At 40.6% G+C, this 12892-nt stretch overlaps 1 protein-coding gene across 5 annotated transcripts in view; it reads right to left on the bottom strand.

Moving 5' to 3' along the window:
- The window catches only part of FAM184A (family with sequence similarity 184 member A), a 119460-nt gene extending 109022 nt beyond the window's left edge, over window positions 1–10438 (bottom strand). For 3 of the 5 annotated variants that reach the window (XR_003428885.1, XM_027087688.1, XM_027087669.1), the window contains exon 1: window positions 9811–10438. Coding sequence is in view for 4 of the 5 variants with exons in the window: in XM_027087688.1 (XP_026943489.1) it covers window positions 9811–9978 (168 nt within the window). In the remaining variant the exon portion in view is untranslated. The remainder of the gene's footprint in view (window positions 1–9810) is intronic. The other 2 variants (XM_027087701.1, XM_027087680.1) reach the window with 2 other exon arrangements.
- Window positions 10439–12892: the final 2454 nt, after the last annotated feature.

The raw sequence follows: 12892 nt of genomic DNA, 5'->3' as shown, positions 1-12892 counted from the left end.
AAGTTACAACAGACACCGCAGAAATACAGATCATCCTAAGAGACTACTACAAGCAACTCTATGCCAATAAAATGGACAACCTGGAAGAAATGGACAAATTCTTAGAAAGGTATAACTTTCCAAGACTGAACCAGGAAGAAATAGAAAATATGGATAGACCAATCACAGTAATGAAATTGAAACTGTGATTAAAAATCTTCCAACAGGGCTTCCCTGGTGGCACAGTGGTTGAGCGTCCGCCTGCCGATGCAGGGGACACGGGTTCATGCCCCGGTCCGGGAAGATCCCACATGCCACAGAGCAGCTATGCCCGTGAGCCATGGTTGCTAAGCCTGCGCATCCAGAGCCTGTGCTCCACAACGGGAGAGGCCACAACAGTGAGAGGCCCGCGTACTGCAAAAACCAAACCAAACCAAAACAAACAAACAAAAAATCTTCCAACAAACAGAAGTCCAGGACCAGATGGCTTCACAGGTGAATTCTATCAAACATTTAGACTAGAGCTAACAACCATCCTTCTCAAACTCTTCCAAAAAACTGCAGAGGAAGGAACACTCCCATACTCATTCTATGAGGCCACCATCACCCTGATACCAAAACCAGACAAAGACACTACAAAAAAGGAAAATTACAGACCAATATCACTGATAAAAATATAAATACAAAAATCCTCAACAAAATACTAGCAAACAGAATCCAAGAACACATTAAAAGGATCATATACCATGATCAAGTGGGATTTCTCCCAGGGATGCAAGGATTCCTCAATATACGCAAATCAATCAATGTGATACATCATATTAACAAATTGAAGAATAAAAGCCACATGATCATCTCAATCGATGCAGAAAAAGCTTTTGAGAAAATTCAACACCCATTTATGACAAAAACTCTCCAGAAAGTGGGCACAGAGGGAACCTACCTCAACATAATAAAGGCCATATATGACAAACCCACAGCAAACATCATTCTCAATGGTGAAAAACTGAAAGCATTTCCTCTAAGATCAGGAACAAGACAAGGATGTCCACTCTCTCCACTATTATTCAACATAGTTTTGGAAGTCCTAGCCACGGCAATCAGAGAAGAAAAAGAAATAAAAGGAATACAAACTGGAAAAGAAGTAAAACTGTCACTGTTTGCAGATGACATGATACTATACATAGAGAATCCTAAAGATGCCACCAGAAAACTACTAGAGCTAATCAATCAACTTGGTAAAGTTGCAGGATACAAAATTAATGCATAGAAATCTCTTGCATTCCTATATACTAATGATGAAAAATCTGAAAGAAAAATTAAGGAAACACTCCCATTTATGATTGCAACAAAAAGAATAAAATACCTAGGAATAAACCTACCTAGGGAGACAAAAGACCTGTATGCAGAAAACTATAAGACACTGACGAAAGAAATTAAAGATGATACCAAAAGATGGAGAGATATACCATGTTCTTGGATTGGAAGAATCAATATTGTGAAAATGACTATACTACCCATAGCAAACTACAGATTTAGTGCAATCCCTATCAAATTACCAATTGCATTTTTTACAGAACTAGAACAAAAAATCTTAAAATTTGTATAGAGACACAAAAGACCCCGAATAGCCAAAGCAGTCTTGAGGGAAAAAAGCGGAGCTGGAGGAATCAGACCCCCTGACTTCAGACTACACTACAAATCTACAGTAATCAAGACAATATGGTACTGGCACAAAAACAGAAATATAGATCAATGGAACAAGATAGAAAGCCCAGAGATAAACCCACGCACATATGGTCAATTAATCTATGACAAAGGAGGCAAGGATATACAATGAAGAAAAGACAGTCTCTTCAATATGTGGTGCTGGGAAAACTGGACAACTACATGTAAAACAATGAAATTAGAACACTCCCTAACACCATACACAAAAATAAAATCAAAATGGATTCGAGACCTAAATGTAAGACCGGACATTATAAAACTCTTAGAAGAAACTAGGAGGAAACCTCTTTGACATAAATCACAGCAAGATCTTTTTTGATCCACTTCCTAGAGTAATGGAAATAAAAACAAAAATTTTAAAATGAGACCTAATGAAACTTCACAGCTTTTGCACAGCAAAGGACACCATAAATAAGACAAAAAGATAACCCTCAGAATGGGCGAAAATATTTGCAAACGAATCAATGGACAAAGGATTAATCTCCAAAATATATTAACAGCTCATGCAGCTCAATATTAAAAAAACAAACAACCCAATCCAAAAATGGGGAGACGACCTAAACAGACATTTCTCCAAAGAAGACATACAGATGGCCAAGAGGCACATGAAAAGCTGCTCAACATCACTAATTATTAGACAAATGCAAATCAAAACTACAATGAGGTATCACCTCACACCAGTTAGAATGGGCATCATCAGAACATCTACAAACAACAAATGCTGGGAAGGGTGTGGAGAAAAGGGAACCCTCTTGCACTGTTGGTGGGAATGTAAATTGATACAGCCACTATGGAGAACAGTATGGAGGTTCCTTAAAAAACTAAAAATAGAATTACCATATGATCCAGCAATCCCACTACTGGGCATATAACCAGAGAAAACCATAATTCAGAAAGACACATGCACCCCAATGTTCATTGCAGCACTATTTACAATAGTCAGGTCATGGAAGCAACCTAAATGCTCATCGACAGATGAATGGATAAAGAAGATGTGGTACATATATACAATGGAATATTTCTCTGTCATAAAAAGGAATGAAATTGGGTCATTTGCTGAGATGTGGATGGATCTAGAGACTGTCATACAGAGTGACATAAATCAGAAAGAGAAAACCAAATATCGTATATTAACTCATATATGTGGAACCTAGAAAAATGGTACAGATGAACCGGTTTGCAGAGCAGAAACTGAGACACAGAAGTAGAGAAAATACGTATGGACAGCAAGGGGGGAAAGCTGTGGTCGGGTGGGGATGGTGGTGTGATGAATTGGGCGATTGGGATTGACATGTATACACTGATGTGTATAAAGTTGATGACTAATAAGAACGTGCTGTTAAAAAAAAGTCTATAGAAAAAAATGAGAAAAATATATAGGCTAAATATATAGGCTAAAAACGGTACTATAAATTGATAGTATTAATTAATAGTGCCCAGCACAGTACAGTCAACAAAAGTTTACCAACCTTTTAGATCTACATGCTCTATTTTAGTCATATTTAAGTATATCTTCTCTTGTTGCTCTGAGTAGATCATTATATTAAACATACACGAATACACAACTTCCTCTCAAAATTACTTGTATTTTGTCTACATAGTGCTTCACTAGGCAAAAGATATAAGAATAGACAGGGGGCAAGGGGGGAGGAGGGATAAATTGGGAGACTGGGATTGACATATACATAGTACTATATATAAAACTGATAACTAATAAGAACCTACTGAATAGCACAGGGAACTCTACTTGATACTCTGTAATGGCCTATAAAGGAAAAGAATCTAAAAAAGAGTGGCGATATATATATATATATATATATATATGTATAACAGATTCACTTTGCTGTACACCACACCTGAAACTAACACAACACTGTAAGTCAACTATACTCCAATAAAAATTTTAAAAAGAAAAAAAAAAAAATAGAATACTATTTAGTGTTTTGATTATGAAATGTTTTCTGAAAGAAATGAGATTCTGTTAAGACTGTGCTTAAGGAGAAACAGGATGCAAAATGCAAATACCTGTGAACACTCAGACACACATTTAGCAGAATAAACAAAATCTTTCCAACCGGAAAGCCCAATATCTAGAGTATGTAACTATCCAAACTCCGCACTTCATTTTATAAGGAAGAGAGACATGGCAAATAAAAAATGAAAGTAGGGCTTCCCTGGTGGCGCAGTGGTTGAGAGTCCGCCTGCCGATGCAGGGGACATGGGTTCGTGCCCTGGTCTGGGAAGATCCCACATGCCGCGGAGCGGCTGGGCCCGTGAGCCATGGCCGCTGAGCCTGCGCGTCCGGAGCCTGTGCTCCGCAACGGGAGAGGCCACAACAGTGAGAGGCCAGTGTACCGCAAAAAAAAAAGAAAATAACAATTTATTCACAAATAAAGTTTCAGCATTTGGCAAAGGACTGGTATATGTCTGGCCTAATCTGTAAATATACTGATCATCAACAAGGACCTGGGAGTGATAAAGGACTCTACATAATTTATGAATGGTATGACTTGAATGTAAGTATATTATTTTGGAAGGTAGAAAATCATTAATCCCTATGGTTAACTTCTTGTTAACTGAAATAATTCATTATCCAACAATTTTGAATAGGGATTTATCTTTATATTTTACTAAAATTAGCAATTTTATTGATAATTTAAATATTAGTAATGCACTTTATGAACCAACATTTTATTTTCAAACCTTCTTAAACCTCAAAACAGAGATGTACATATAAAGAAATACAGATTAGTAATTTTTAAAAGTCATTAAAATACTATCTCCCTTATAATAAATAAGGTGTTACCGCATAGCTGAGTCTATTATCCGAATCCCAAGTATTATGGTTAATCACTAAGTCTTGTTTTTCCATCCACTATAGGTCCTTTGGTAGTCTCAGCCTCCCTTTATATCTCAAAATGACAGTAATAAAAGATATAGAACAAAAATTTTTCACATATTCAACTTCACCACTTTTTATACATTCTTGTTAAAGTTTTGGTAGGAAAGAAAGATGTAATCATTAATGAAATAAGTTTGAGGCCTACAAATGACAGTACTCACTGCTGTGGTTTAATAGAAAGCTAAAAATAAAAGGTTTATTTTCTAAAATATTTGCTCTGGTCTCAAATGTTAAGTATACCAAACTTAACTGACAATAACTGGTGATCCTCAACCTGCAAAGATTGGTGTTTCCAAAATTCATTTCTATATATTAATTGATTGACAGTCAGAGACTATTTTCCAAAATATTTTAAAGGACCGTTAAGTTATGGAGTTAAAGTAAAAAAAAAAAAAAAAAAAAAAAAGAATTTCTATTATTCACATCAATCCCATTTTCATGGCATAATATTCAAGTTTATTTGCTCACAGATAAAAGAGGTTTTTAATCTCATAACATAAATTGAAAGGGCAGAATAACAGTACTTTACCACTCTTACCCCACCCCCATTACCTCCTATTGTCATTTGGAAGTTAACTGGCTTTACAGACCCAGGTTACTCCATTCTCATCTCAAATTTAAGATACGAAAATTTCAGAAATACTCATAATTTTAAGAAAGCATAGAAATTTACTTATTAATTAAAATAAATAAATTGTTTCAATCAAATTTTGCTGAACCATTATCCTTCATACTACTTTTTTAGAGGTTGACAATTTAGAAGACAGCACAAGATTTTCATAAACAAATAAGACAGAGAGGGGTCAGGGGGAGAAAAATTGGAAAACTTCCAACATACTGCCCTCAGAAATGGGACTTAAGCAACAATCCAATTAAGAAAGCAAGCAGTCAAAAGAAAAATAATTAAAATAACCACATAGTAGTAACTTGGACACCAAGTATGACAGTATCTAAATCAACCTAATTAAAGAATTTTTAAAGTCTGGAACGACTGAAGCTGTTAATAAAAACATGAAAATATTATGACATTTATCTGAGAATATAAAAAAAATAGCTGTTACAAATCTACCAAAGCCACAGTCACAAACTGTACAACCCACATATCCAGAAACTGTGCAGTGTATGGAAGAGGCAGGCGGGTTTCACTCTCATCAGGTCTGTGATTCAAATGGTAAGCAAAACAGTTCCAACATGGGGAAAAAACCCCGTGGCCTCTTAGGAGCTGAGTGGGTAATATTAGTTAGAAGGAAGGCATACACAGCAAAAAGACACCTGCTAGTATGGCTGCCCCTCTCCTAGACCATTCCAGAGACCTGGGTTCGAATCCAAGATCTGCCAGTGACAAGCTATATAGTCTTCAAATGACTTTACACCCTCAACTTCCATACCTGTAAAATGAGAGGGTTAGGCTGGTAAGAATCTATGGCTTCTTCCAGCTCTAAACCTTTTAACTCTAAAGGCAGTCGATTTATAAGTTTTTAGACAACTGATTAATAGCATATCATGCTTTTGTGCCCATTAGTAAAACACAGGAAATTAACTCAAACCACTCAGCTATGACCAAAAGATTACACCTACACCTAAGCTGCTGCATAATAGAATGACAAAGCTGCAATGTAACAAAGAAGGGAAAAAAAGATGCCACGTTTGGCATATGCCAAGCTGAAACAGTCCAAGTCATAACCAAAACTAAATATTATTATGAAACAGTATTTAGGTAATTCAAACAAACCAACTAGTGAGAACTCAGTTGAAGTTAACATAGAGAAAACAGAATTGTTTGAAAATTTCACTGGTTTTGGTATTATATAAACACATTCAGGTTTTGAATATAGTAAAAGCAGAGTTAATGTTAAATGATCAAAAGACTATTTTTGCATATTTGCTAAGAATCTGGCATATAAATTACCTTCCTTTTGAAATGATAAATAATATTTATATTTTAGACAAAATGCTTTATGTTTTTATTTTTGCATCAAAAATAATAAAATAATATATAGCTTTTTGAAGCAGTTTAAGGGGAAGCCAAATATTTAAATATTTAAGAGTAATTTAACTCAGCTGAAATGATCTAGCATTAATCCAGAAGAGTAGCAGATACAACTCCTCAAAAATATTTACTGACTTACTCTACTATATAACAAAATTACGTGGTACATCATTATCTTCAATAAATATTTATTAAGCTTTTAAAACACTACGTGCAAAACATTCATATTAAGGTTACATGAAATATATAGTCTCTACAGCTGAGGAACTTACAGCCAAATTAGAGAAACAAAGTATATTTATAAACACAATAAATAGTGTGCAAATGTGTATTATTAAGTATCAAATAAGAAGTACAGACAATAAATGTTACAGTAATTCAGAGTAAGGCAAACCCAAAAAGGCCCAGGTTGGTCAGGGCAGTTCTTGGGAGGAGACACATAAGTTTGGTATTAAAAGAAGACTTTTAAGAATGGTTTGATGCTAAGCACAGAGAACACAAAGCAACTGTTCCTGCTCTTTGCAACCTTATACCCAATCTTATACTAGTTACATCCGTAAGTGATAACTGGACTAAACTATATCAAAAGTGCAACAACTGGGGCTTCCCTAGTGGCGCAGTGGTTGAGAGTCTGCCTGCCGATGCAGGGGACACGGGTTCGTGCCCCGGTCCAGGAAGATCCCACATGCCGCGGAGCAGCTGGGCCCGTGAGCCATAGCCTCTGAGCCTGTGGGTCCGGAGCCTGTGCTCCGCAACGGGAGAGGCCACAACAGTGAGAGGCCTGCGTACAGCAAAAAAAAAAAAAAAAAAAAAAATGGTACAGCAGGAGTTTTAACTCAAGACAGTGTGTCAGATTCCCAAGCCATGCTAACAATAACATTGAAGAGGTGAGTTCTGCTGACTCATTTCCAAAAGAAATAAAATCTTATTTTAATGGTTACCTTTATAATGTCTAATTTTGAAATACAAGCTATTGCCAAGTTCCAAACATAGTTCTATTAACAAACCTCTACTGGTGTGAATTTATTAATAAACTCTTCATGAGTGAAAACTCTATAAAGCAGATAGCAGTAAAATTTCTATCAGTCAATGTATTACTCATGATATCATTCTTTGGTATTTCCCATAAGTATATGTGACTATAAAATTGACAGTTTCCAAGTTGGTACCTAAAGCAAGCAGGTCTTATTGTATGTTTCAGAAACTGAAGGGTGTTGGCTGAAACACAGCCCTATTATCAGACTGTTCCAGTCTCCTGCATTGTCTTAGTAACAGAGGTTAAGAGACGGGGTGGGATATTTCAGTGTTAATCAGCGGCTCTCCACCTGCCCGTCCCTCCCCTGGGAACATTTGGCAACATAAATTGGCCTGGAGACATGTGTATTGTCACTACTGTGTGTGCATGTGGGGACTACAAGTAGAAGCTGCTAGGTAGCACCAGGGATGGTGCTAAACATCCTATAGTGCACAGGGCAGCCCTGCCCACTCCCAACAAGGAATTATTCAGTCTAAAATGTCAGTAGTGTCGAGGCTGAGAAACTCTAGTGTGAGATTAAATGTCTGAGGCACTTAGCAGAGAGGGTGGCGTGAGTGTTTAGAGACTGTAACTATAAACACTAAATCAGAGTCCAGTAATACTCAGGAAAGATTAGATATAGCACTCAAGCCGTGATGAGAGCGCTGGCAAGAGGGCAGCCTCCTGCTTTGTTAGGTTTGAGGTGGGTAGTGTAAAGAAAGTGATTGCAACTTCTAGTAGTACTCCAACATTTCACAGTTGTGATTTTTTTTTCTGATAAAAGAACAGGAAATTGAAAAAGTATAAGTAAAAAGAAAAGTAGTTTGCTGGAGAAAAAAGAAACTTCATTTGTTAAACTGTACACAGTTCCACTACCAGCTTACTGAGTGTTTCTATGACTTACAGCAGGGCCCTAGAGGGTTACAACCTAAAACAAAAATAATGGATGTTTTGGACACAATATAAGAGAAAATCAGAACAAATAAATATACATGTGCTTCATTCTGGACATCAGTATTCTAAAGACCAAACATGATCTCAGAAAGCCTGGGTTTTAGCTCCCAAATGTGTAAATGCTCTGATGGTATACTACTGTTCCTTCTTGGGCCTTCCTTTCTCTGAATTTGGGGACCCTCAGTCAAAAGAGAAAAAGTAAAAACTGGACACGTAGCAACCTCTGAGACAGTGCTGACATAAAACAAAAACCAAACACCAACAAGCAAAATTGCTTGAAGTTGAAAGAGTCGGACTTCAGAGGTTATCTAGTAGCAAACCCCACAATGCCAGCCTCTCTTCACATACCAACACTCCTAACAAGTGGTTAGCCAACTCCACTTAAACACTAAACTAAGGTCTATCACTTCTACTAGCTTTCAGAAACCACGAATCACTTCTCACGTAATGGGTATTGAAAGATTGCTCCTGAGCTCAAAAGAGAGCAATGTAATTGATCTAAGTTGCTCCTGCTTCACAGATACCAACTGTTTCTCATTATCAACATTTCCTTAAGCAGAAAAAAAAGCTCACCATCCAAAGACGATTCTAAACTACAATTGGCCAAATCTGCGGGCGTATTTGCCCTTTGACAATTATCTTCTGATAGACTGAAACATTTAAGTAAATGCAGACACATGATTCATCTAAAAAGCCTTGTTTGACATTCTGTCAGTATAAGGAATGACTCATTACATCCTGAAAATGGCACGCTAGGTATGTTTTATCCTCCTACATCGCTCAGCAGGATTTATTCTCCCCTTAACTACGTAACCAATGAAAGATACTGATGGAATTCGAAGACTCCGGATCATATTGGGTAAATACGGTACTGTACTTTATACAGTTACAGTAAAGCCTCGTGGAGCCTTGGCAGATGCACGAGAGCAAAACTAAAGTGATTTATTATTGTGCCGTAAAAGAAGTAAATCCTAATTTGTTCTGTGCTGGCTTACCCCAAAAGGGTAGCGGGGGGCAAGTCCCATAAACCCAGCTTTGCTGTCGGGTTTAATTTAGTTTAAATTAACGTCACCGGCGTTGCACCAAAGTTTGAACGGTTACAGGAGGTAAGCCTCTGGCTGTTGCTTCCCCAAAACAGCCCCCTTTCAACTCGCCCCGGGCGCAGGGCGCGCAGCCTCCCAACCGGGCAGGTGGGCCCCGCGCGGCGTCTCCGCAGTGCCCACCCCGCAGCCGCTCCCTTACCTTAGTGAGCTGGGCGATTTTCTTGCTCATTTTCAGGTGCAAGTCCTGGCTGTAGTCCATGCAGTGCCCCGCCTGCTGCGCGGCGGCCGGCGAGGGCGCGAATTTGGCCGCCCCAGCCGCCGAGCCGCCGTAATAGTGCTGCTGCCAGCTCATGCCCGGGGTCGCCATCTTCCCGGCAGACCCCGGCGGGGGCACCGGTGCCCGCGCTCGGGGTGCGGCCCGCCGAGCAACGGCGACGGGGGCGCAGGAGCCGGGGCGGCCGCTTCCGGACCCGACACCCGGTGCCCGCCAGCCGCGGCCGCCCGCGCCACCCCGCCCGCGAACCCCGAGTCACCGCCGTCCAGGGACGGGGCTGCCCCGCCGGCCCGAAGCTGCGGGTGACACCGGCGCGGGGCAGATGCCCAGGGTGCGGCGGCGGCCCCGGGCCCTATCCGCTCTCACCCTCTCTTCAGCTCGCGCCTGGCGAGGGGAGACGTGGGCAGCGTGGCCCCGCAGGTCCCGCTCCCACCCGACACCCAGAGGGACAGCCGCCTAGGGAGGTGCGGAGGGAGGAGGAGACTGGGCGGGCTGCTGCGGGGGGAGGCGGGGACCTGGAGGAAGACGCGGGAGCCGCGGAGCCGCCGTTACCAGGGCTCGCGGAGCGCGCGGGGTGGCGACGTCATTTCCCCGCAGCCAAGCTCCGCCCCGCGCCGCCGCCTGCCCCGCAGCCCGGCTACCGGCGCGGGTTCCGCTTGCGGGGCTCGCAGCCAGTGTCTACCACTGCGGCGGGGAGCCCCGAGCTCCGGCCGGCTCGTGGTAAGCCCCGTGTGCCGCGCGTGCCAGAAAAAACTGGGCCGTGGTCACCTTCGGTGTGTAGAGCGCGTGCCGATTTACCGAGCCTTTCCACGTGCATCATCGCGTGCGCGGGGCCCAAGTGGCTCTTCCCCAAGAAAAGCGGCAAACTCACATCCCGCTCCCTCCCAACAATGGCCTCAGCACCGGAGACGTGCGTAATGAAGTCGCGGGGAATCCGATACCCCCTACCCAGACCCTTCCTTTCAAACTCAAACAAACATGATTGTTAAGAGTGTCTTAGGCTGACCGACTACGTGCCAGGCACTGGTCCCTCATTCAACACCAAGTGTCTATGTGGAGAGAACACATTTCATCAGTCAATTGGTATAGCATTGCACCACTACTTCTTCCCAGTCTAATGGAGCCCCAGACAATTATATATGAAATCTATTTGGCTGCAAGTAAAGGGGAAAACAGAAGCTGAACAAGATGTCCTTAAGGATTTGGAGCTGGGCTAAAATGTGTCATTACTTGTGCATTTTCACCTTACTAAATGTGTTATTTCCTACTAATTTTCTCCTAACATCTCTACTTCTGCAGGTCAAATAATTTTTTTTAACGTACTGTCCTCTGTTGAAGTAAATCAGTCATTTTAGAGCATTGTCTGAATCCTCTCCTGTTATAATATGTAATTTCTCTTTAGCATGCAACTAACCACCATATAAATCTGATATTATTAACAAATCCGATTGGGGGCCATATTAAAGTATTTGTGACAAAATCTGAACCTACAAGATGAAGGTCAAATAGGATCTTGAAATACTTCTGGAACTGTTGGAATTCCAGAAAGGAATTTTGAAATTGGCTACCTCTTTTCCCAGATGCTAAGTACTCAGCCTTCCCTCTAACAGAACTTTCAGAAAATAAGTTGTCTAGTTCCAAGGTCCTGAGTGGAGCAGATGGCCAGAAACAAATACCATGCAAATTTTGCTCCCTTCTTAAACTCTAATGATTAAATGAAATTAAAGAGAATTAGAAGGTGAGTTATTTCATCAAATTCTAGGCATGGAATATTCACAATCATTTTAGAACCCTCGTGTCCTTTATATTCTATGCAGAAGTGTGTGTGCTCCAAATGCTCCTAAGTTTCCCTAAATTTTTATAGCTAACTTTTGCTAGGGCAAAGAAGGTGTTTTTTGTTTTTGTCTCTATGATATAGTGGAAAGAATGTAGGACTGGAAATAAGACCAACATGTAGCCTCAACTGAGTCACCAATCTTGTTCATCCCTCAAGTGCATCCTCTGCAGAGTGTTATCAGCCCCTTCCCGGTCTAACTTGGGAGTTAAAGGTTGCAACTCTGGTCCACTAGTAGTTCACTCTGAACCCCATCACAAGAGTTCCTGCCATTGCTATACAGCATAGCCCAGGAGGAGCCTTTTCCTAAATACTCTGCTCAATAGACACCCAGTGTCATTCCATGAATCAGATAGTTCTACCTGACCACAGTGGGCTAAAACAGGTCATCTGATACAGAATTCTATTTAATTATGAATGATACATAGAAATATAAAGTCTAATATAATACACTCATAATCCCATCACTCAGAATCACACTTTTTAAAAATTCAGTAAAGAAGTTGTGCAATAAGAGAGAAAAGAGGAAAAGCTAGTTAAGCAAGAAATCTTTGTTTAGCACCTGTATCTCCCGTGAGATGGTTTATGCAGAAATATTTCTCAAAAGCCTATTGTGTGCCAGGTGCTGAGGCTGCAGTGATGACTAAGAATCAGTCTCTGTTAGCAGTCTAGTGGGAAAGACAGACAAGTAATAAGGTGCAATACAGTGTGGTAAGTGTTAATTAAAGGAACTCACAAGAGGGGCCCTTAACCCAGCCTTGGAGTGTTGAGAAGGCTTCACACATGTGAAAAGGTCCTGTCTGAATGGACTCCTGAAGGATGAGTTCTTCGGATTACGAGAGATAGTAGATGTGGACTGCTGGCTCTGAGGACAGCAAGGGCAAAGCCCTGGGGATGAGGGACAGCATAACCCATTTAGGGAACAGCAAGTGGTATGATATGGCTGAAGCAAAGGGTTTGATGGGATGTCGAAATATGAGGCAGAGTATGTAGCAAGATTATTCGGGAAGGAGAACTTATTTGCCTTGATAAAGAGGTTGGGACTTTATTCTAAAGGCAATAAAGACCCACTGAAGGGCTTTAAGTAGGTGACTGAAATAATCACATTCACAGTTTAGTAACGTTAACTCTTGTGACTGTGGAAAATGGGTTACATGGGCAACTTTGTAGACA

This window comes from Aethalodelphis obliquidens, unplaced genomic scaffold, assembly GCF_003676395.1.
Source record: "Aethalodelphis obliquidens isolate GAN/ISIS:26980383/991018 unplaced genomic scaffold, ASM367639v1 scaffold3, whole genome shotgun sequence".
Taxonomy (NCBI): domain Eukaryota; kingdom Metazoa; phylum Chordata; class Mammalia; order Artiodactyla; family Delphinidae; genus Aethalodelphis; species Aethalodelphis obliquidens.
This window is presented reverse-complemented; position numbering and strand designations above follow the sequence as displayed.